Here is a 26294-nt window from a genome sequence, read left to right as displayed (position 1 = left end):
CTCCACTGATATAAATCATAACCCATCCATGATATAAAAATAACTGAATGAATTGTGTGAGGCACATGGAAATTTATTGATAGTTACAGAGTTGTACATTTAGTAAGGTGGTTGGATTGGGACCCAGGTCTTGTTGACTCCAAGTCCAGCATCTGTATTTTCTATGCCAGACTATATATTTCCTCCCCCCCCACCTCAATACTCCTTATAATTTTAAGATACTTAAATATCTCCATGAAATTCTTAGGATGAGGGGAAGAGTGATGATAAAAGTTCATACTTGCTTCAAAAGCAAGAAACACTCATGAAATTAACCCAAACACTTGGGGATAGAATGCTCCATCCTGCTGTGCCAAGCGATGTTCTTTTTGATAAGACCTTCAGGGGGCTCTGGCTGTGGTCAAGGTTCTTTGCCGAGGTCTTAAAGACCAGTCTTTAAGAGGCTCTCATGATATCTTTTCTCCAGGTTTCATTTCAAGCCATTTGCCCCAGAGAAGTCAGATAAGCTTCAGGCATTTAAAAAACCACCATCACCAAACTTAAAAAGATCATACAGCAAGCATTGCCAAAGACAAGAGCCACAAACAAAAGCGAGAACTTACTGTAGCTACTTTCGCTATCGCTGGCATTAGAAGAAACATGTTCTGCAAGAACAGTAAAGCAAATTAAAGAGATACCAAGCATTGTGGAGCAGCTGAAGCTGAAAGGGGGCATGGTCATGCACAGTCAACAGAAAAGTGAGCAGAAGTGAACTTGGAGCCAGAGAAAATGAGCTCATTCTGAAAAAACTTCAGCTACATGAGAAAATGAAGATGAAAACTTAATCTCTGTATTATGGAGATCCACCCGCCCAATCACCCACCCATGGACTTTTTTAGGCACTTTCCATCCTCATCTTTTCTCCAGTAAGGACCAGTTCCAGGTATATAAAATTTACTCAATTACATTTAAAAAACAAAAACCCTCTTGCCCTGTTCACACATCATTGATTTCCCAGGCTACTTTGACAAAGGCTGGTGTGTCCAGGCGTGATGATTTTTCATTATGAAAATGGCTCTTTTCAGTCTGAAGGGACAATTTACATGCACGATCTTCTTATGTCCTTTCAACTAGCTGTTAGTCTTTGTGTAGGAGATCCTGATTAATGCACAATGCAGTTTAATAGTATGAATGTATGTGTTTTATTCCCCTAACACTTTCTAAGAAATAATTCTAGGGAAGGTAACAGTTGAACTAATTTTCTGCTTTGATTCCTGAGAGTAAAAGAGTTTGGTGAGCAATTGAGTCACTTGTAAAGACTCCATTAGTGAATTACGTATTTATTTGTTTTCTTCTAAGAGTCTAGTTGTTTGAGGGATGACTCCCTGGGGAAGAGGTGGATGAATGCCAACATATGAAAGCATGTTAGAGAACGTATCTCAGGGGTCATCTAGGTATAAATTAGGCTCCTATTTCTGTAACCTCTCCTCATTCCCTCCTGATTATTATATTTATACTTACGGTTTGGATTATTAAGTTATGGTTGTTGAATTAGTCACCTATCAAAAATATTCCTATTAGAGATGGCATAGTTATTACTTATCTAACTTTTAGAGATTTTTTATATATTTCTCAACAATAAACAATTAAGATGGATCAGTTATGGGTGACTACAACCTCATTGGCTGAATGCCCAGGTGGGATGCCATTTTTGTTTCTTATGCAAAAATATTATAACTTATTTAATACGTATTGTTTCTGGCAGGTTAGACTGGTTTGGCGAAGCATGTGCTAATGAGGTAAAAATCTCTGGGTCAGGCCACACAAAGGCTATGTAGCTCGACATTTTTTTTCCTAATTACAACTATACCCTTAACCTTGGGCAAGTCACATCATTCTGTTGAATGTGGAGGAATTGGGAAAGAGACTACAAACTAATTAGTGCCCATGTAACCACATCAATGCAGAAACTATTAAAAATATATATCTTACTAACTGTGGGTCAGTAGTGTCATATATGTATATATATCTATATATATCTTTATTTTATGATAATAGAATTTAAGTACTTTAGTAGAGTAAACTAATTAACAAAATCATTACTGGAAAAATTCCTAATAATACCATGTACCTACCAAAGACTCGCTTGTAATGTCAAATTCATTAACCCTCTCAACTCTCAAATATAATGTCACAAGAAAATTGTCTTTATGAGAAAAGAGAGCCAGATTTAAACTATGTTCATGATTTGGGCCCCAATCCCTGATTATTTCTTCGTTAATCAGCTGACAGTATTAAATGGAGAAGTCTAATGAGTCATATATCTATTATATATATTTTTAGAAAAAGCTTTGCTCATTAACTTAATTTTGAGAGGTGATTAAGCACACATTTGAAATGTTCATAGCACTTGTTCTTAAGTGATCTTAATTTACTGATCTTAATAAGGGTTACAAATGTTTGTTTTTTTCTTCTTCTGAGAATGAAAATTAGCCAGATCCCTCTCATTATTGTTGACATTATCTCTATAATGCTATCAGTTAGAATTTGGTCTTCAGCCTTAATTACTATATGGATAAGAACATGGGTATTTAATTTAGGTAGGAAAATTGTTTGACAAAAAAATATTCAAATTCATGATAGCATGCAGATAAAGCATAGCTGATTCTTCTCTCTGTCTAAAAGCTAGCAAACATCTGTTTGAAGACTGAAAATCTTAGTCAATTATCTGGAAGGTCATTTAAAGGCAGAGATTTTTGTGTTTGTTAAAAATCAAAGACCAAGTACTTTGTTTACTAGGGCAGAAACTGGATCCATAGAGTATTATCTTCACTTTTGAATTTTGCCCCCCAAAGCTTTGGAAATTAAAAAAAAAAATAGTTAACAACTGTTTAGTATTTCAGTATCATAAAATTTTAAAGAGTGTCCTAAGAACACACATTCTTAAATCATCTTATTTAATATTTTTAAGAAGAAAAACCATAAAATGATATCTGGCATAACCAGAGGCTCTCTGTAACTGGGTGGAAAGAATTTTAAGCAAGACTTTTTTACGTAACTCTTTGGAATTGAATAGGCCAACACTTTATAAAAAAAATTAAGTGACAAACCTAGTTAATTTAGATATCAATAAATTATTTGTTCTTTATCTGTAATGATATTTTAACTCATTTTTATATAATAGTGCATAATAGTTGAATGATATTGGATGTGATATATTCAACTTAGGTTTCAGAAGTCAGTTCAGATTGATGGAAAATGTTCTAATAACACTGAATATTTTGGATTAAAATTCTCTGCATTGAACCTCGTGTCTTCTTAAAAAATATGTCCAGGGCCCTTTGTTATTATTTTTGGATGTGATCCAAGAAAAGGAATTAAGAGTAAGTGAAACTTCAGTTACAATACTTTCACCAAAGTTTATTGGCCACTCAGTCACAGTGGCTGGCATTGTATCTGTACCACATCCTTGTCACTAGGCATTCTAATGCTCCAAAGCATTCTGGATAGTTGGACATTATTTTCATGTTTAAAGAGCTTCAGGGAATAAAATTTCACAATTTGCTTGGTCAGAAAATTATTTCTTAACCAAAATTAAGATTAAGGCTTAGTTCACAGAAAGCTATGGATCTCTTAGCAATTTCTCTTCCCATGGACTGAAGCTAAACTTTTCTTATTTCTCCCACTGTTACCTAAAATAAGAGTATGTTACCTATAATTCTTTTTTTCCTGAAACACTTTCCAGTGATTTGCTATGTGATAATCAACAACTGATCAGAAAAATAGGATTATCTATACACCTTAATTAAGGAAAATAAGATTCATAATGAGTAAAATTGTTTGCTGTCTTATCGTTGGGTCTATACATAAAAACTAAATGTGGTAAGGAGGGGAGGTGTTGGAGAATTTCAGTCAGTTGAATTTAGATATCCATCTGGATCTCATTTTTGTCTATAATACATATATAAATAAAATCCTCTCAGCTTGATTGAATTATACTCCTTTCTGTGCAGAACTGTCCATCCATACACCTTATTTTTGTTTGTTGAAGTTCTTAGGTCAGTGGCGATTATATTTTTCAGTTTTTAAGAAATTTTGATGGAATTTTTTTATTTTTATGGGTGATACTTGCCTTGATTTTGCTGATTTATGGCCATGTTTCATGTCCTTTTTTCACTCCACAAGCCAATGTTAAAGTACGCCATTGGTCAAAAACCCCAGAAGATAAAGTTTTCATCTTTAAAAAGATAAGCAACTATCCAGGACCCAATTCTCTTCTTTTATTTCTGAGAAGCTGTATCACGATGAGCAATTTTGAAGAATGAATATTGAATTTTATCATGGAGTTGGCTTAAGTGACTCTGGAAAACAGAGCTCAGTCTGATTTTTGGTTTATTTGTTTGTTCTGAACAGAAGAAATGATCAGCTTCTGAGAATTTTGCACTATGTTATTAAAGAAGGCACACTGAGTATGTGATGTAGTCGCAAAGAATCACCAAATTTCTGGACTCTGTTATTTGGTGCCTATGTGATAGAATCAGCACTGAAGGAAGAAAAAAAAAAACCAGGCAGTGTACTATGGTGGGTAAGTGAGGTTATTCATTTGAAAGAATGACCAACTATCTAATGCATTGTTATGAAATTAATTCTATAGATAGATGAATTCTAATTGGTTAGCTTTGTCACTCTAGACCACAAAATGGAGAACCTGACCATCTGATTATTATTTAATGCAGTTAATAAATTACTGATAGGCAAATGAATGTTTCCCAAACTGTATTATACAAACTCTTCAAGCCGGATCACTGTAAGTCAGAAAAGAAATCAGTTAAGGTTAGATCACAAAGGCATGTTCATGAAAGATCACATGGTTCAGTATTTACTTTCTGCGAATGCATGTCCCCCTTACCTATGAAACAATGACTTCTGCAAATAGCACAGCACTAACCAACTGCAGGAATGGGGAAGTCCATTAAATAAACCCTTGTGAAAAGACCAAAGCAAGAACACGAACTACATTTCTACTCTAATGTTCTAGAACCCTTTGGTTGTTCTTCCAGTCAATGTGGGTTCTTCCTCTTTGCAAGGCTACTAGGCAGCAGAGAAAGTGATGCAAGTGTGTGCATCAGGGACCAGGTTGGGAACACCATATGATTGGAAGTGAGTGTTCCCCTGACATAAGTTAGAGTGCCTAGTACACTATGTTGTTTAATGTTGACATGCAGAACAAAACAACTGAAAACTATTTTGAGGGTGTTGGGTGGTAGGGTGGGGAGCATTCACAGCTGGGTTACAAATGAAACTCGTGTGCATGCTAGGAATAAAAGGACTTTGGAAAATAAAAAAAAAGTCAAACTGATAAGTAAAGGAGGAGGGAAGGAAATTAAAAAAAAAAAAGAAAAAAGAAAAAAAAAGAAAGAAAAGGAAAGTTACAGTGACCATTCCTGGGAACTTACTCAGAGTCTTTGTTCCATAACCGTCGTCACCTAATCCGGGGATGTCCTGCATGGAAGTCCCCAGAGAGAGCAATGAGAGAGGAAGAACAGCCGTAGAAGAGGAAGGAAGAAGTCAGTGGAATTGAAATGGATACTACCATGACAGACCATGTTGACTAAGCAATCTGGATCCTTGCTTTCTCTCTCTCTCTCTCTCTCTCATTTTTTATTTTTGGAAACAACTTTTACCCCAAATTCTGCAGTTGGAGACTCACTCTGGTTTTTTTTTCCCAAGAAAAATCAGAGCTCCAAAAGTAAAATGATGTAAACAAGGAAAATTTCAGCAAAGCAAATGGAGCCCAATCAACACTACACAAAATATGCCAAGTGCACAAACAATTAAATTCCACTTAGATTTTCACAACAAATCCACAGATTCACTGATTAAGATTGAGTGCAAACTGCTGAACAGACTTAAATTTAATTCTTTATTTAAAACAAAACAAAACAAAAAACAGAGTTGGGCAATATTAGATGTTGGTAACCAACAGAGATAATGAGCAAACTTTTGGCTAGCCTTCCAAAATAGGAATGTAGAAAGGGACATCAGGGTTTCTGTCTCAATTTGGATCAGATTATCCTCATTCTTTTGAGAATTCATATGGACAAAATGCAAGCTTGAACAAAGTTATGATATAACTCAAGGTCCAATTGTTTGGTCAAAAGTCCAGACCACAATTTTGATGAGTCTCCCCCCACCCCTTTCTTTTTTTAGGAATAAATGACATTCCAAAGAAATAGAGCATAAGCTAGATCCAGAAAGCAGTCAATCACTGGTCACAGTAGTAATACCTCACCTGCCTGCCTCACCTGTCCTGTTTGTTTGCCTAGACATGTGGGGGAGGTTGTGCCATGGGTGTCGTGCTTCCTGTTAAGGTTGGCTGTGCGTGTGCTGTGTGTGACATTGTCTCCAAGAGTCTACTTACGTTCTGGATCACTGGTTTCCTGCTCACTCTGCTCCTTGCTCTTGTAGAATGGGAATTTTCGTGAAAAGATGAAGCTCTTTTTACGCTTGTCATTGAATGACTGTGAAGGAGAAAAGGCATGGGGCAAAAACAGGGACGTCTAATTGTTGTCACGCTCATGCTGACAAAACAACTAGTTTGTAAAAGTAGAGACAACTACAGTGATGCAAATTGGGCTTCTCAAAAATAATGGTGGGGTATCACCAATGAACCATTCTGTAGTAGAAAGTACTGGGAAATTTGAAGGGCAACTCCTTTAAAAACATCAGATCACTGATAACATCAAGGATGAGATCTCACCTGGTGAAATACTTTTTGCAAACAAGAAGTAGAAAAAGTTTCTCTGAAGAATTCAAATGATTTTTTTCTTGAAGCCTACTTCTGGATGAGAAATTAAGCCTTTTCAATAACAATTAAATTTTAAAATATTTTTTAAATATTTGAACTTCACACGCATATGAATTTTAGACTTTTAGAGCTGGATGGGAACTTAGAGATGATTTATTTCAACCTCTCATTTTATGGATGAAAAAATTCTGGCCTAGTAAGTGTGATCAAAGGGAGGGGTAGCTGTTTTCAGGGTAACAACATTAATGACTAAATCAAGAATTCATGATGTGAACACTTGGAGAGAATTCTTACCATCAGAAGTATAGTTTTCATAGGTGTAAATTACCATATAAGGGGTATACTAACAGGGCTGATTTTTAAACAATGATATCAGAATTGGTATTGTTAAATGACTTCTCTTCTTTCAAAATGGTCACCTTGAAAAGTTATACATTCATTTCACGGATGCTTCCATTACTCAGAATGGTCTTAGAACTCTTTGCAGGTTCAATCATCAGTCAGAAGTCTCCTCTTGCTCACTTATCATCTATTTTCAAAATTCCTTTAGAACTTTGGGATTTTTCTTCAGAGTCAAGCTGCAAGCCACATAAAGACATTAAAGTTCTACCTCAATTGTGTTTTTTTTTTCCTTAACCAAAAAGGATCTTTCTCAGCTTTGTTCCTTTATTTACTATATGAGGTTTTAAATACATTGCAAGATAGTGTGCGTGAATGCAACCGGAAAGAGGGATAGACTGGGATTTGGCAAACGTGGGCTTAGATCTCTAATACCTGTGTAACTATGGGGAATTTAACCGTTGTCATCTGCAAAATGAAAGGAATAGATCTAGTGTAGTAGAAAAAGAAAAGGATATGGAGTTTAAATCTTGGCTTTGTTACTTAAAACTTCTGTGACCTTGTCACTACTAAGTCTAAGTCTAAGACATTAGTCTTTGGATCAGTTTTTTTTTCATTTGTAAAATGAAGGATTTGGACTACATGATCTCCAAGGTCCCTTCTGGCTCTAAATATATGATTTTATGGTGCTCTCTGTGCTTTTAAGTCTATGCTTCTCCAACTCTAAGCTATCCAAAAAAATCAAATTTGCCCTAAAAATAGGGATCATGAAAAATAAACATAAGAATTGTGGACCATCTCTGAAGGGCATTCCAGGAATTCAGGAAATGGTTTCAATAGTGGCAGTCTCATTGAAATAAATTTATAGCCTTTCAAGGGACAAGTCTGAAAAGGACAACAAACATGGAAACAATTAGGTTCTGAGCTTGCTCTTGATTTGAGAATCGGTCACAATATTTCAGTCACACTTACTGTATAATTAATTAATTGTGCTGTGTAAGATTTAGGACTTGTTCAAATCACCTAAAAGGCATTCATTCTTTCTTGGTGGTATTTTGCTTTCATATTTTGAATATTAAATCTGGTAACATGCAATTGTCACCCAATGCTCTCTTCAATTAGGAAAATAGACTCAAATCAGGGAAGTTTAGGTGTAAATATGATTATAAGGTTAGATTAGGTGAATAGTCATTAGGAATAACAATGTATTTCCAGATAGATTCTAAAAATTGGGGCCATTTGGAGGGCTAGAATATAGAATGTAATATAAGAATATTATAGTTCTTCAAGAAACAACTAATAAGTAGTAAGTTTTCATTTGAGACAACAGAGAACATCATCTCAGAGTTCATCCTTGTTCCAAAACCAGTTTTGCTTAATATAGATTTTACAGTTTGGTGGCAAATCCTCATCCAGAGACAATGCTGGGAACCCATGGAGATTTTCACCATTTAAGGGGGGAAAATCCTTGGAACAAAAATAATACTCTTGCATCACTCCAGTTTCATGACACTTTTACAGTTCAAGCATATCTAAACTTCAGTAACTGAAAACAACAACAAAAAAAATACTATGTCAGAATTAATGATTTGTGATCATCCGACATTCAACTTGAACGTTATGGGTGATTGTCATGCAAAAAGAAAACAAGTTTCATGCAGTTTGGAAACAATGCCAACAAGAAAGAAAGCCTGAGAACAATGTGGAGACACAAGAATGTAAAGGATGTGGTGGTGGGCCCCAAACTGGGTCCGCATGCAAACCAGTTCGTTTAATGGTCTAATGGGGGCCAAATGAAAATGCCAATGTGTTTTCCGTGATCGGTTCTTGTCTTTTAAATCAAGATGTAATGTGTTCACATTTCTCAAGTATGAAAATGTTGTGTATCATGAGTCATCTGATTTTGACATAATAATACTGGCCACCACACTTGTAAAAAAACAAAAAATACAAAATAATACCTCAAAAATAAAATCATCTACAACATCAGTTTTATTACCAAATGCCGTTTCATATTGGAATTAAAGAGAAAATAATGAAATTGAAATAATTAAATTTTTCTGTGGTTTCAAGTAGATACAAAATTCAAATAATCATTTTAGTTAATATTTACATATGTAAAATAACATTAAAACATCTTTTTTTAAAAGAACCCAAACATTTCCCCAAATTTTAACAAACATTCTTAAGGTGATCTTTAAATTTAAATGTTTCAACCAGAAGGGGCTGTCATTGCTGTTGCTTATAATGCTTTTTTATAATCTGACCTGTGATTTCGCCAGTGTAGGAACTCTTGATGCAGACTGGCCATTTGATTGCAATTTAGAGCTTCGGAGAATTGCAGGGGGGCACTGGGAGCTTAAGCTAAGCAGGTATCAGAGGTAAGATATGAATCCTGGTCTGATTTCAAAGCCAGTTCTCCAACCATTATGGCATACATTACAGGGCTGTCCTAAAATAGTTTTCCTTTATGATGCAATATTAATGTATTATGCTATTATAAAAGTTTTCCTTTGCTGTATTTTTTTTAATTTAGAAAAGCAAAATCTATTATACCATTTTAGATGAAAGTAAGAAATTATCAGTTTTAGTATTTATAACAGGCACACATCTTTAACAATCACAGGCCTGGTGTAAAACTATATTTTCATCTATAACTAATAAATAATTATTTCTAAGCAACAATGCAATAAAATCCTAATCTATTAAATTACAGTTTTATAACTGATTAAATGATAGTTTTATTTCAAATACAAATATTTAAGTGTTCTAGGAATGAAGACACTCCTATGGAAACATTTATAAATGGGTACGACCTTTAACACTGGTAAGCTGCAACTTGTCCTGTCAAAAGTCATCTCACACTTTTCTACCTTCTGGCATTTGTACATGGTGACCCCTATGCTATAAACATGCTTTCTTCTGATTTGCAGCTTTTTCAAATCAGTCTTAGAGACTTAATTTCAATGCTCCTTATACCATGAAATATTCTCTGAGCTCTGCTCCTGTTCACAAGTGTACTCTCTCTCCTTAGGATTTCCAACTTTGTCTTTCTCCTATGTACTTCACATAACAGTCTATTCTGTGTTATGGTATTTGTGACCTCTGTCTTATGTCACCCTGGGCTATAAGTTCCTTGACAGCCAATGCTATCATCCTTGTATCCCATCTTCCCTCACAGCATCTAGCACAGGGCTTAGGATAGAGTCCTGTTAAGAACCTTCTATGGTAGATGCTTAATAAAAGTTGGCATTTAAATGTCTGTTGATCTCAGTACTTTATAACGACTGCACATGGGCAAATTGAGGAATTCTAAGAATTCCATTTCAGACTTTTCAGTATCAACTCCTCATGGACAAATACAAGGATTCAGAGCATATTCAAAGTAACAAGGCTTTCACTCTCTTCAGTTAACATGGCATTGTGTTATCTAAGGAAGCCGTCAAGTTTTACTTTAATGTTTACCTTCCCACAGGCTACTGAGCACTTATTTGTTTAAGCCAACAGCTGTAATATGCTACTGAATCAACCATTTTCTGCCTGGTTATCAATCTATAATTCATAGAATAATAGGGATCAGAGGTCTCGAACTCAAAGCCAGGCCATCCAGCCCAATTTCCTCATTTTATAGATGGGGAAACTGAGGCCAGCAAAGATGAGAGACTAGCCCAAAGTCATACAGTTTGTGACCAAGGAAGGATCTGAATGTAAATCCTTTGGTTCTTGGGCAATGTTCTTTTCACTATACTACTGGATAACTGGTATTTCTAAATAGACTTTACTAATTTTGTAGCATCAATAAAAGAGTGGCTTTAATGCAATAGATGAGGAAGAGTAATTGCAAAGGAATTTCCTCTCTCCCTGTCCCTCACCCTGGGGAGGGGGGGACTTAGAGTGTGGTGCACTAATGTCTGTGAGGCATAAACGCTTCTTGTCTTAGAATGAAAGAGATCATACAAGCACCCTTCGGTCAAGCACGTGGGTCTTTTGTTTATCTCATCCTGTAGTTGTAGATTTAAGACTTTTTATGTTGTGACAGACACTAAAAGCCCTCGCAGCAGGAGGCAGCTACCTTTTGTGGCCTTAGAATCCCCCAAATTCCCGTGTCAAGTGACGTGAGGTTGACCCAAAACCACAACCTTCTGACAAAGGGGAATGGCGATAAAATAAGGATCTTCTCTAGAAAATCACAGCCCAGAGTGTCCAGAGATGGATGGCTGAATCTTGGTTTGAAATTATTTCCTTCTTCTCTGGGAAATCCTGAATTCAAGGTTATACTTCCTTATTCCTTCTCATCTTCCTAAACTCTTCCCTCGCCTCCCTCCCCCTCAAGTTTTAGACTGTCAAATTTCTTCCATAACACTTAAAATTGGGATCATAGATCAGTGTAGAGTTAAGAGGGGCCTGAGAGACCATCTGGGACAAATGCTTTGTTTTCTAGAGGCAGCTGGGTGATGTGGTGGATAGACCACTGACTGGACTTGGAGTCAGGAGTTTGAACCCTGCCTTAGATATTTTCTAGCTGTGTAACTGGGAGCAAGTCACTTGATCTGACCTCTTTTCATCTCAGTTTCCCTGTTTGAAAAAAGGGGATAACAACTGTTGTGGGGATCAAATAAGATAATGAATAAAGTGCCTTGCAAAATTTCAAATATTATCAACATGGTAGCTATTGAGACATTTAACCTCTCTGTGGCTCATCTATAAAACAGATTTGATGAGTTTTCTTCTGTGTCTAAATCTGTGATCGCATAATCTAGAATTATAGGTGAGGAAACAGAGGAACAGAGTGGTTAAGTAACTTTCCAACGGCCATGTAGTTAGAAAGCATAAGAGTTAATATCTGAATTTGAGTCTTTGATGCCAAAGCCCTTCTTCATTCTCCTGTACTGTATAAATGTACTCAACTGGATTTATGTTTAAAAATTATACTAATTGACTCTTTGTCACTAGCTTCTTTACTTTGAGGAGAAATTTCTTTACTTTTAATTCCCATTTTCCCCAACCCATCCAACCCTTTAAACCACTGCCTTCTTAGCTTCTCCCCTGCTTTTCCCATCTTCGTCCCTTCAACTACCCACCTGTCTACCTGTTGAAATCCTGTCCTTTGAGGTCCTGGTAGCAACCCTGCCTCCATCACAAAGTCTTCCCTGATGGTCTTAGTGGGAAATGATTCCTTCCTCACCTGCTATCCTCTCAGTTTATAAGCTCTTTATGGAACAGATCTCATTTTAATCTGTAATGATGGTTGCATCCAGGTCTTACCTCTAATTCTACTGTGGGTTCCTTGAAGTTAGGGGTTGTGCCTCATTTCACACTGTATTTGATTCTAAGGCAGGTCTGGAAAGGCAGTGGAGAAAGATATAGGAAGGATGTTCAAGGCCACTAATTCAATTCAGTACTGAATGAGTCAAATGCCTTTTATGGTTCAGGCACTATGCTAAGTGCTGGAAATACAAAAAAAAGAGGCAAAAACTTCTTTTCTCAAGGAATTCACAGACTAATGGGGGAGATAACATGCAAATAGTTATGCTCAAACAAAATATACTCAAGATAAATGAGGGGTAATCTCAGAAGGAAGGCAGAAGCATTCTGTAAATAATGAATACTTGTTTAATTGAATTTTTGAAAAGGTTTTAGAGAGAAGGGAAAAGAAATATTTCTGAAAGTAAGGAATTAGGATCTATTTAAAGAAATCTATGTCTATACCTTTTAAAAATTTTATTGTATACACAATGAGCATAAGGGGCCACCACTGAGAAGAATTCAAAAGGTGATCATTTGAATGAGAAGGAACTGGTAAGATGAGCAGGCAGAATGAAAGAAGAGCTGTTAGAGCATTCCTCCTGACCCAGTAGAGGAGGGAGAAGAATCGGGTTCATCATTTATTAAAATGTAGACTGGGGATGGGTAGTCGTTGCTCTAAAAATGGAGCTCTGAAGCTTGAAATGCATAAGACAATAAACATGCCTCACTGGTCATCACCTTGAAGCTGGTCTCTGCTTTGGGAAGTCAAGAAAGATAAGTAATCCCCCAAAGTGTTGGGAAATGACATCCCTCCTTCTCAACCAAATTTTTGGGTCATCACAATTTATAAAAAATATATCATACCATTGGTCATTCAGGGATGGGGATGGCTCATTTCAAATGGAGGAGTTCATGAAGTCCTTGCCACAACAGCATGTGACAGACTCTGTGGAAAAGCTAATCAGTTATAGATACTGAATGATACACAGAATCAGGGAATTTCAAGGTTAAAGGGAACCTCAGGGGCCTCTTAGAGTAATCCTGCGCATTTGATTTGAACACAGGCTTCTTGTCTCTGGTTAGGAATTCTTCTGAGATTCCTCGGATTCTGGATTCCTAGATTCTTTCACAAGACAGGCAGATGTTGGCTAATGTGTGCCTCCTCACAGACTATTATTGCATGTGGCTTATCCTCAGTTGTGCTGAGTTGTGTTCTTTATGTGAATCACTCTTATCTATACCTTAGTTTATCTTAGATGGGCCCTTCTTGACTTCTACAGAGGGGAGCTATTCACTCTCTCACTCATCGCCCGACATTACTGTTTACCTCAAAAGACCTCCCTCAAATGGAGGCATATTTTTATAACTTTGTTAAAAGGACAATTTACATCTATAATAATAAATGGGCAGCTAGGAGGTACAGTGGGTAGATCACTGGACCTAGAATCAGGAAGACTTGAGTTCAAATCCAGCTGTGTGACCTTGAGCAAGTCACTTATCTTCTGTCTCAGTTTTTTTATTTGTGAATTAGGGATAATTGCACTTATTTCCCAGGGTTGTTTCAAATGAGATAATATTTGTATAGTACTTTACAAATCTTAAAAGGATATGTAAATGCTAGTTATTATCGTTAATATTAGTCCTAGGTTATGCCTTTACTAGCTATGTGACCTTAGATGAGTTACATTTTGTTTCTCTCTGAACCTCAGTATTTTAATCTATAAAATAAGAGGAGTGTGGACTAGATGAGACCAGTTCTAAGTCCTATGAGCTCAAGAAAGACCCTCAACCCCTCTTAGCCTAGTTTCTTCTCTAAAATGGAAATAATGATTCTTTTACCTATCTCACAGGGTAAATGGTTAGATAATGTGAGATTTGCAAAGTGCTTTTGATTTCTTTTGATCTTCACATCAACCCCTGCCAGGTAAGTTCTGTTATTAACCCTATTTTATAGGGAAACTGAGGTAGAGGTTAAATTACTTGTCCAGGATCACACAGCTAGTAAGTACCTGCATCTGGATTTGAACTCACATCTTTCTGACTACAAATCCAACACTCGATTACCTGAATCACCTTGCTGTCTCTAGACTGGACTAAAATTTAGGTCTCATGACTTCTGATCTAATACTTTTTCTACTTTATCATTCTACCCATTAAAAATGTTATATTTGACTAGAATTAGAACTAGGATTCGAACCTGATTACTCTGACTCCAAAAGCAATCTTCTTTCCACTCTATCTTGTTATCTTTGAATTGTTAGTTTGAAAAAAAGCATACCCTCCCCAAACCAAGAGAGACTTTTGGTGGTCTACTACAGAGCAAGATGCTAAAAATGAAAATTTCAAAGGAACACACACACACACACACACACACACACACACACACACACACACACACACACACACACACACACACACACCCCCAACAGCTTCACTAGTTTATTCACTTATTATTCTGACTGCAGATAACTGGAGCCTGGGATAATCAGAAATGAAGTCTGAGGCATGTAGGAGAAATGCCTTTGGAGATGATTTTATTAACACATCTGTGGAAAAGGCAAGTCTGCTGACAATTTTCAGCTAAGCCTCATCTGAAAATCTGTAATGTTTCTCTAATGTGCTTTTCCAGCTTTCGTTTCTGATTTTGGCATGTTATTCATCTCTGAAGTTAATATTTAGAGAAAAATATTCCCTTACATCCTTGTAGCTCAGGGCTCTGCCATTTTATTGGTCCCTTTTTGGGATCTGGGAGACGGGACAGCAGTGTGGTGAAGTATAATTCTTAGAGGGAGACTGGAGAGTCCTAAGTTCCCTGGACTAAGACACGAGAGCCTCAGTCTTGTAAAGTTGTTTTTAAAAAAGCACAATCGTGAGATTTCCCACTATTACTTACATTTCTAAAGAGTGAAATTTTACAGAGTATTTTGTCTATAACATCCTTGGGAAGCAGGTGATACAAACATTACTATCCCTAATTTTGCTGTCATTGCATTGGTTCAGTCATGTCCCAATCTTGGTTGGGGTTTTCTTGGCAAAGATACTTCAGTGCTTTGTTATTTCCTTCTTCAGTTTCTTTTACAGATGGGGAAACTGAGGCAAGCAGGATTACTGAATGATAGACTAAATGCCCATTTTCTGAGGGTCAGCCAAGTTAATTTCAGAGACGTTCAGTATCAAAAGGTTGGCCACCAGATAATTGTTTTTTGTCTGTGTGTTTGTTTTATTTTGGCCACAGAAACTTCAAAAGACCATCTACTGAACACTGAGAAAGTTGAGATATGCCTCCGTGGAGAAAGCATCCATAAAAATGAAATCACAGATCTGGGAAAGATTTCAGTAGAGATATTAATGAATTGTGGAATGTGAAGGTGAATATACGATAAGATGAAATGACATGGAACCAAAGGAGTGATAAACACTGGCACCATGTTTTCATTACTGTAATAAAAGCCACTTACAAAAGTAAGTTATGAGAGTCAGGAGTTAGGAGTCAAGTTACTCCTAATAGACTCAGGAGGAAACCTGGATTCCAGTGCTGGTCCTATAGAGTGATTTAGGTGCCTTAGTTTCCCTGACTGTCAAATGAGGAGTTAGTCTAGCCAATCTCCAGCTCTAACGCACCATGATTTGTATGTATCGTGAGGAAAAGATGAGAAAAACACACCATATGATAAATTTAGGTATATTAAAAAAAAGTGGGACTAAAACTTGGGCATTTGACCCAACTGGAAGTCAAACCTTTCCTATCTTTGTTTTCTCTTTCTTGATAATCAATCTAGCTAATAAGTGTCAGATCTAGGATTCAAACTCAAGTCTTTTCACTACAAGTCATGGAAAAAGGGGAGTTGGGTGGGGAGGGAGGGCCAGTTGGAGATGTCCTGGAAGTTCAGTGGAGGCCAAGAGTTGAGGAAGATAAGGGTAGCTATTAAGGCCCAGAGTGGCTCCAGGACAGAGTTCATCATCAGGCAGGAAGGAGTGGAGATGATGGCCATAATGGAGTGGAGTGGAGATGGCATGACTAGGGATATCTTTGAGGATGACCTCTCTGATTTCTTTCAGTTCTCTGATTACCTGGTTCTCTGATTTTTAAAGCACCAGGTCAACAATCTTTTAGGCTGAAAGCTCACTGTCACTTTCCAGCATGTGCTGTCCTCTTCAAAATCATCTCTGTGGACAGTGATCAATATTCCAGTAAAGCTGCCATTGCTGATTCACCCAGAGTGAAATTCAATGTAGTAGAGAAAGTGGAAGACTTGGCGTCAAGGGGCTTAGGTTTGAATCCTATCATCCATCAGCAAATTCCTTAACCTCTCTGAGTCTCATTTCCTCACCTGTAAAATAGGGGCAGTTAGGTAGCATCGAGTGCCAGGCTTGAAGTTAGGAAGACTCATTTTCCTGAGTTCAAATCTGGCCTCAGACAATCGTTGTGTGACCCTGGGCAAGTCACTTAACCCTGTTTGTCTCCATTTCCTCATCTGGAAAGTGAGCTGGAGAAGAAAATGGCAAAGCACTCCAGTATTTTTGCCAAGAAAATCCCAAATGGGGTCACAAAGAATCAGACATGGATGAATTGATTGAACAACAACAATTATATGACAGGCACTGTTCTAAGTACTTTATAAATAATTTCTCATTTGATCCTCACAACAATTTTATTATCCCAGTTTTGTATTAAGGTAAGGGAGGCAAAGAGAAGTAAAGTGGTTTTCCCAGGGTCCCACAGCTAAATATCTGAGGCTGGATTTGAATTCAGGCCTTAATTCTGGGGCTAGTAAAATATGTGTGATGTAACTACAACAGCTATATTCCTATATAGAAGGTTCCAAGGAGAGACAGAAATGTTTGTATGTTATTAAGGATACTATGCTTTCATCCTTTTGCCTTACTGGATAAGGTGTCAGTCATACATAGCAGGGGTCACTAACCTTTTTTGGCATTTTGAGTTATGCTTTTACATGCATAGAATATAGTGCAGAGGATTACAAGGGAAACTGGATTATATTGAAATGCAATTATCAAAATATTAAAAAAAGTTTGCAGACTCCATATGAAGAACCCCTGCCATATATGAATAAGTATAAGAAAATGAATCTGAAGAAATCTATCTAAGCAGGCTGGATTGGTTCATGGTATAAATAACCCATAAGTCTAGCCACAGGCCAGGATAGGCCCTTTTCCAGCAATTATCAAACAACCATTTTGCCCAAGAGAGGCAAATATGTTCTTTATTGGCAATGAACTTGGAGTAAGGAAGACATGCATTCAAAATGTGCCTCAGGTACTAGCTAGATGTATGTCCCTGGGCAAGTCACTTGCCCATATGTACATAGGCATATGTAAAATAAGAGCATTTCTGCTAGCTCTAAATTTATGATGGTACCTAGATGGCACAGTGGAGAGAGTGTGGGACTTAAGAGCCTGGAAGACTTCACTTTCAATCTTACCTCACTCATTTCCTAGTTGTGTGATCCTGGACAAGTCACTTAACCTGTTTCCTCATCTGTAAAATGGGTATAATTCACAGGGACCAAATGAATTACTACGTGTCAAGAGCTTTGCAAACCTTCAAGTGATACATAAATGCTAGTTATATCATCATCAGCATCATAATTATTAATATAATACCCCAAGACAGATTTTGAAGCAAGGGATGAAAATAATAATATGGACTCAGTGCTCCATCAAATAATTAAATCACAAAGACCCAACTAGCCTGGGCACTACCACTCTCTCCATGAATGTGGCATGGGAATGGGATAACTGGGAGACAGAGACAATTCTGGAAAATGAATTGGCACATATCAGAGACAAAGGCAACCAGGTTCCAGCTTTACTAGGACTGGCCAGGTGCGGAATGTTCAAGACTCTCCTAACAGAAGCTGTTGAATAGAGCTGATGTGTACATGCACAGTGTTCCTCCCTGGCTAAGGGCAGCAGGATGCCTTAACATGGTGCAAACCTTGAAGGAGCAAGGGATGGAACCCTTCCACTCATCTTGGTGGAATACGGCGGGGGGTTGCTTGGGTGCAAACTAACCTCGTCCCATCCCCAAATAACCTAATAGAGTCTATGCTCTGTTTGTATGGCCTTTGCAAAACTAAAATTGGACTATTAATTAATTCATTAATGTAGCAAGTTTGGGAAAATCTTCACTTTCAAAAGAATTTCTTTTCCTATTGATTCTTGCATTAGAATTGGCTCCAAGAATTAGTCTTCTGATCATCTTGCGATCTTTCCATTACTTCTCTCCTCCCCTCTGCTTATCTTCCCTCAGTGTGCTTTCCTGGAAAGTGAGGTTTCTAATGAGCTGGTCTAAGAAGTAGATTCCACAGCTGGTGATTCTGTGACAAGGTGTCTTGCTTCAGTCTCACCTCCTACCCACCTCTCTTCCTAGGTCATCTCATCTATTAGTATGGAAGCCCCTATTAGCATGGACAGGGAAGATCTCATTAGCAGAGTGCTTGTCACCTAGTAAAACTCTCAAATGCCTTTTCATTCATTTATCTTTGACCTGAACTCAAGGGATTGCTGCCATATATCACTTTCTTCATCGCATCTCTTCATGGCTAATTTTGTCCATCAGTCACTGTTGGTATCAGTAGTCAAAGGGTGAGAATTTGGGGGGTAGGAAGCCCAAGGAGATGCAACCTGTCCATAATTTAGGTCTTCAAGAGGTTAAATGAACTGTCCATGGCTACAAGGCTGGAAACTAAGGCAGCTGGTGGCACTGCCGATAGAGCCTTGGGTCAGAAGTCAGGAAGACCTGAATTCAAATTTGGCCTCAAACTCCTAGCTGTGTGATGCTGGGTGAGTCACTTAACCTGTTTGCCTTAGTTTTCTCAAATGTAAAATGGGGATAATAATAGCACCTACCTCTAAGTGTTGTTGTGAGGATCAAATGAGATAATATTTGTAAATGGCTCTTAGCACAGTGGCTGGCACATAGTAGGTGCTATATTCCTTCACTGCCAAAGGGAAGTCCTGAATCTGTCCTTGTCACTGTAAGCCCTGTTGTTTTCTATTATGCCACAATGCTTTTCATCCCTCCTATAACATGGATAATTGGAAGTTACTTTATTTTCATAACCTTCCTTTATTTGGGCACTTTGTACGGAGTCAGAAGATCAAAGTTTGAATGCCTGTTCTGACACTATTGTGTGTCTGTGGGTAAGTCACTTCCTTATCAAGACTGTCTCCTCACCTGTAAGAAGAGGTTAACCATACTTTCACTACTTGTCTCATAAGATTATTGTGAAGAATCGACTTTTTTATGTCTTAAAGTGCTATAGAAACATGAGATTTTAGTTTTATTGCTACAATACAATTTAGAATATGATGCCCATGAGATCAAAGGAGGGAAATGTTTCTTTTGTCTTAGGGGAAATTAAGGGAGATTTCATGGTTGAGGTGTCAACTGTGCTGGACTTAGAGAGAAGGCTTTCAGATAAGGTGTGTGTGTGTGTGTGTGTGTGTGTGTGTGTGTGTGTGTGTGTGTGTGTGTGTGTGTGTGTGTGTGTGTGTGTGTGTTGGAGGGGTGTCTCTGCCTTCCACACAAAGATGACTGAATGAGCATACTCATTTATGGGGACATTATCATATATATATATATTATATTGTGTAATATATATACATGTACATACACATATACATTATCATATATATATATATCTTTTTGGTCCATTTTTCTAAAAGGCATTTTTTCTGAAGACAGTTATTTCATTTTTAAAGACCCAAGCCATGGGCTTCCTTTCCAGCCTTGTTTCCCCCTGGAGGACTCTTTCATAGCAGAGCACTTCTGGGTTCTTTCTACTAATAGTCAGGGACAATTGAACTTTTCAGTTTCAACTCCTCCTTTCTGCTAATGTCTTTCCTGTTTCCATTCTAACACTGAGTATTTTCTTCATCTCAGAAGAGATTCTACACACCTATAATAATCCTTCAGGTAAGTCCTGTCTCTCTGGTCTGGTTCTTTATTCACAGACTCTCTCAGAGTGACAGCAAATTGCTGGAAGGAGCTGGTTCAGTTTCATCTTAGGCCACCCTAGGGAAATGCAGGAATCTCACTTGGTTCTCCAAGCCTATTTATGGTAAACTAAAAGTAATACCCATGTCATTTTTGCCTTATTTTCTGGGCTTACTTAGCCTTCCTTATAACAACTCAGGTGGGAAGAATATAATAGAAAGATAGCTGGACTTGAAGTCAGAAGACTTGGTTTCTAGTTCTAGTTCTCTTCCTACTGAGCTACTAGGTGGTTCAGTGGATAGAGTTCCAGGGGCCTGAAGTGAGGAAGACCTGAGTCTTTCTGAACTCAGCTCGAATTGCTCCTTCTACAGGAGGGTTTTACTGGCCTACTGCCGCTCTCTTTCCCCCTTCCCCCAGCATCTGCCTACTGCTAATGCCTTCCTTTGAGAATCTCTTCTGTATTGTTTAAGTATCTAGTTATTTACATGTTATGTCTCCAATTAGAATGGGAGCTCCTTGAGCTCCTTGAAGGACCATGTTTTTGCCTTTGTTTGTATCTCTAGCATTTTGGACAGTACTTGGCACATAACAAGAGCTTAAAAATGTTTGCTAACTGGCAGTCCAAATTGACTGTCTGGGATCTAAGTGATTCTATTTTGCATACTACTTTTGAAGATAAGTAACAGAACCAGGTTTAAAATCTTGATCTTTTGCCTCCCAGGCTGGTGTTTTTTTTTGCCCTGGACCCCCATTGCCTCTGCCTCTCACTTTCCTCACATTTTACACAGACTAAGTAATGGGCATTTTCCCCCCGAGACAAGTACATCCATCACAGAAATGTAATGACTTTCAGACATCAGTGCATGGGTATGGTTTGGAAGTCAAACAATAATTCTTTTCTAGGGTGTGAAGGGGGTGAAAGAAAGAGCTGTACAGTTTGGAAAACTTCAAATGAGTTAAAAACCATGAGTAGGAGCTAAGATGGTGGAGAAGAGGCAGGGACTTGACTGAGATCTCCTCAAAACCCCCCCTAAACACTTTTAAATAATGTCCTAAAAAATTCTGGAGTGGCAGAATCCATAAAAGGATGGGAGAAAATAATTTTCCAGTTAAAGACAATCTAGAAAGTCATTAAAATTATCTGGAAGCCATGATAAAAAAATAGCCTAGATATCATCTTTCAAGAAGTTATCAAGAAAAACTTCCCTGATATTCTGAAACCACTTGATAAAACAGAAACTGAAGGAATCCACTGTTCACCTCCCCAAAAGAGATCCCAAAATGAAAAGTCCCAGAAATGTTATAGCCAAATTCTAGAGTTCCTAGGTCAAGGAGAAAATATTGTAAGCAGCCAAAAAGAAACAATTTGAGTATGGGGCCACAGTAAGGATAATACAAAATTTAGCAGTTTCCACATTAAAGGATGAGAGGGCTTAGAATATGATATTCCAGATGGCAAAGGAGTTAGGATTACAACCAAGAGTCACCTACTCTACAAAACTGATTATAATCCTTTAGCAAACAAATAGATATTCAATGAAGTAAAGGACTTTCAAGCATTCTTGATGAAAAGATCAGAGTTGAATAGAAAATTTGATTTTCAAATACAAGACTCAAGAGAAGCATAAAAAGGTAAACAGGAAAGGAAAATCTTATGATTAAACTGTCTACATTCCTACATGGGGATATGATTCTTGAAACTTATAAGAACTTTCTCATTATTAGGGTAGTTAGCAGGAGTATATATAGACAGCATAGGTATGAGTTGAATATGAAAGGATGATATCTAAAAAAAATTAAATTAGAGGTGAGAAGGAGGAATGCACTGGGAGAAAGGGAAAGGGAGAAATAGAATGTGGTAAATTATCTCCAATAGAAAAGGCAAGAAAAAGCTTTTAGAGTAGAGGGGAAGAGGGGGGAGTAAGTAAACCTTACTCTCATCAGAACTGGCTCAAAGAAGTAATAACCACACATTCAATTGGTCATAGACATCTATCTTACCCTACGGGAAAGTAGGAGGGGAAGGGTGTGAGAGAAGGGAGGGTAGATTGGGAGAGGCAGCAGTCACAAGCAAAATACTTTTGAGGAGGGACAGGGTGAAAGGAGAGAGAGAACTAAATAAACAGAGTGGGGGAGAAATGGAGGAAAATATGGATAATAAACATAACTGAAAAAATTTTTGAAGCAAATTTCTTTGATAAAGGCTTAATTTCTCAAATATATAGAGAACTGAGTCAAATTTGTAAAAATATTAGCTATTCCCCAATTGATAAATGATCAAGATATGAACAATCATTTTTTAGATGAAGTAATTAAAGCTATCTATAACCATATGAAAAAAATGCTTTAAATCACTATTGATTGAAGAAATGCAAATTAAAACAATTCAAATTAGAATAGCTAATGGGACAGAAAAGGAAAATGACAAGTGTTAGAGGGAATGTGGGGAAACTGAGACATTAATGCACTGTTGGAGTTGTGAACTGATTCAACTGAAGTGTAGAGCATTTTGGAACAATGCCCCAAAGGCTATAAAACCTAACACTACTGTTTCTAGTAAAAGAGATAAAAGGTTTTCTTGGATCCATGTCCCAAGCTCTATTCACTGTGCCACCTACAAGAAAAGTCCAATTAGAGCCATCTGAGCAATACAGGGAGAGGTTACTTGGAGCAGGGAGGGAGACTAGAAGGCTTCATGGAAGCAGTGGCACATGACTTTTCCTTGAAAGAAGGATAGAATTTCCACAGGAGAGACCATTCTAGATATAGGGGATCCCAAGCTGATAATGGGGAATCCCAAGAAATTGAGCTGTACCATGTAATGTGTTTAGGGGAATTGTGCACAGTAGTCAGAAAGGTAGGTTGGCACCAAATTGCATAGGGCCTTGAATGCCAGGCGGTCATTTTCATGACCTGAATCTAAGCCATGGCTTTGCTGTTTGCTATCGCTGGTCACCATACGTCTCTTCCTCTTCTCTATATTCCCTCATCTGTTAGAAACAGAGAGAATAATACTTGTCTTATTTTTTGTGAGACAAGCACTTGGCCAGTCTCAAAGTGTGACATATACGTAAGTCAGTATTTTTCTCATTAAGCAACTGGGAGTCCCTTAACATTTTTGCACAGGGGAGTGATGTGAATAGACCTATGCATGAGAGAGGTTAGGGCAGCCACAGTGTGAATTACAGAAGGGAGATATGAAAGTCTGGGAACCTAATCAGGAATCTAGACAAGAGTCTCAAAACAGGTGAGAAAGGGCCTGAACTCAGAGGGTGGAAACATTGAGTACCCAATGACTTCATTAAGGAAGGAAATTGTCCTGCCTGGGGAATGGGGGTCATGCTGTTTCCAAGCAGCAGCTTTTAGGTTGCTGAAAAAACTATAAACTGAATTTCAGTTGTCACTTAGGGTCAGATAAGGGAACTTTTTAGTGTAGAAAGTAATAAGATCTGTCCTGTCTGTTAAATCTACTGACCCAAAACCCACCCAGGCATTATTAATTCCCCAGTAAAAGCTTATTATAGCTCAGCAATTCCTAGGTCTGAGAGAGAGACTGCTTTCTTTTGCATCCATTAAGAAGAAATATTCATTTGCATTGGAAATCTAAAGATTCAGATTTTCAACAAGTGAGGGTGAAATAGTTGTAAGTCTTCACAGAGTTGTCAAAACACGAAATGCAAATGGGGTTTCAGCAAACATCTTTATTTCAGCCTTTTGATATTGTACTGATTCTAATTTACACTAATGAGTGTTTCTAATTTAAATCTGTCATGGCCACAGGTAGAGTTTGTATTCTGCATCAGTATAGTCCGTATTTCCCAGAAGTCTTTAAATGGGCAGAAGCAGTTTGCATTATAGGCTCTCACTAGGAACAAGTAAACACTTCATTCCTTACTCCTCCCCCAACCTACACCTTCCACCTAATAGCAATAAGTAGGCTAAGTACACAGTCATCTAGACATTTTTTCGAGGCATTTAATAGTGATTCTCCTTTTGCAATACCTTTCTTATTTGTGGACTAGGGTTTGGTGCCTAGGCCACTAAAGATGGTGTTACCTATGTGGAAGACATTAAGGGATTATTTGTCAGGGGATTGGACAAGAGTCCTGGCAACAGGTAACAGAGGGCCTAAACTCAGATGGTGGAAAAAATTAAATGCCCAGTGACTTCCTGAAGGAAACAAATTGCCTTGCCTAGAGAGTGGGGTCATGCTGTCCCTAAGAAGTAGCTTTCTGCTTAATGAAAAAGTTATAAACTAAATTAAAAAATTATAAACAATTAAAAAAATAAACTGAGTCACAGGTGATGTGTCACCATGTGATTTCATTGATGAACCCTCTCGACCAAGCTGTACTTGTTCTATAACTGGCAGTCTTAGAGAGTTCCCTGGTCATGGGGAGGTTTGATGACTTACATAGGGTCTCCTGGATCTGGTTTGTGTCTAAGGCAGAACTTAAACTTGTCTTTCTGACACCAAGGGCACCTCTCTACCCATCACATCATAGACATTCTCTTCTACTCAATGTACGCACTAAATAAATACTGTGAAATTTTGGCCTGGCAACTCATGAAAAATGTCACAGGAGGTGACACTGGGGCTGTGTTTTGAAGAAAGTTGCGAAGTCTAAGAAGGAGTGATAAGGAAGAAGGGGTGCATTCCAGGACTGGAGTCAGCATGTACAAAGTTACAGAGATAGGTCAATCAGGCAGGGTGGCAGAGTGAATGAAGGGGAGCAATACATGACAAACCTAGAAAAGTCATTTGGATCCAGGATGTGAAAAGCTTGAAATACTAAACAAAAAAGTTTGTATTTGGTCCTAGAGGTAAGAACAAGTTATTGGCAACTGCCTAGGAGGCAAATGGGGGAAAAGGCAAGAAACAATTTCTGTATTATAGCTGGAGAGATTGAGGCACAGAGTGGGAAGCAGCTTGCCTCAGATTGCAGTTAATTCAAATAGAATCTGCATCTACCATGTGTCAGTCTACTCTTAGGGGCTGTATGTGGACCAGATCTTGCTGCCTCAAGTTGATTTAATAAAGAGCTTGATTTGGAGTCAAAACACCCAAATTCAAATCCTGGCTCTGCCATTTGCTAGCTCTGTGATCTTGGATAAGTTGCTTAACCTCTCTGGGCCCCATTTTCCTTACCTGTGGAATGAAGAATTTAAATTAAATGATCTTTAAAGATCCTTTCAGTTCTAAATTCTATGATTCTAATGTTAATTCCCAAGAAGAGATGACTAAACCTTTTCCAGATTAATTAATACAAACATGTTAAAGTATTCTATGCAAAAATTCATTTACTTTAAAAGGATAATATATTTTTTGTGTTTGTCCTTTGTTCTTGAAGAGTACCATGACATCAGGGAAATGATGACATGACTTGCAGTTGATATGGATTTGAGTAAGGGAGTAGCTGTGCAAAGTCACCAGCCTCACTTTCTCCTTCAGAGTCATCTGGGTCCAGTGACCAGGCATTCATCAGGATGACTGGAGATGGCTCAGGAAGACTTTGACCCTTTTAGGCTAAGGCCTTTTCAGGTTCTCACTTTGAGTGAGGTAAGGCTCATTCAGTGAATAGATCTCTTTAAGAAGTCAGTCAAAGGATGGCCCCTTTAATAAAAAAAAAAAATCAAACTGGAAAAGGAAGACCCTCAGGGTTGTTGGCCAAGAGAAACAGTTACTATTTACTTTTTACAGGTAAATGAGGAGAAAATAACAAATAGGGAAGACTGGTAGCCAGTTTGCTAGGACTCTCTGGGATAGTGATATCTAGGGAATCTGGCAAAAAAGACTGGGATGAGGGCAGGAGTGATGGTGAGGAGAACCAGAATATGATGTAGTAGATAAATCACTGGACTCTGAGTCAGGAAGCCCTAGGTTCAAGTCCTACTTTAGATGCTCATACACTATCACCCTAGACAACTCACTTTGAGCCTTGTTTCCTAGTCTGTGAA

General features: G+C 37.8%; 1 protein-coding gene across 13 annotated transcripts in view; it reads right to left on the bottom strand.

Moving 5' to 3' along the window:
• DLG2 (discs large MAGUK scaffold protein 2) overlaps window positions 1-26294 on the bottom strand; it is a 1590913-nt gene that overhangs the window by 30990 nt on the left and 1533629 nt on the right. For 9 of the 13 annotated variants that reach the window (XM_072610680.1, XM_072610682.1, XM_072610690.1 and 6 more), the window contains 2 exons: window positions 6401-6500; window positions 603-644 (listed from right to left, as the gene is read on the bottom strand). In XM_072610680.1, the coding sequence (XP_072466781.1) occupies window positions 603-644; window positions 6401-6500 (142 nt within the window). Of the gene's footprint in view, window positions 1-602; window positions 645-5435; window positions 5482-6400; window positions 6501-26294 lie in introns of all 13 variants that reach the window. The other 4 variants (XM_072610692.1, XM_072610691.1, XM_072610693.1 and 1 more) reach the window with 2 other exon arrangements.

This window comes from Notamacropus eugenii, chromosome 5 (genome assembly GCF_028372415.1).
Source record: "Notamacropus eugenii isolate mMacEug1 chromosome 5, mMacEug1.pri_v2, whole genome shotgun sequence".
Lineage (NCBI taxonomy): Eukaryota > Metazoa > Chordata > Mammalia > Diprotodontia > Macropodidae > Notamacropus > Notamacropus eugenii.
This window is presented reverse-complemented; position numbering and strand designations above follow the sequence as displayed.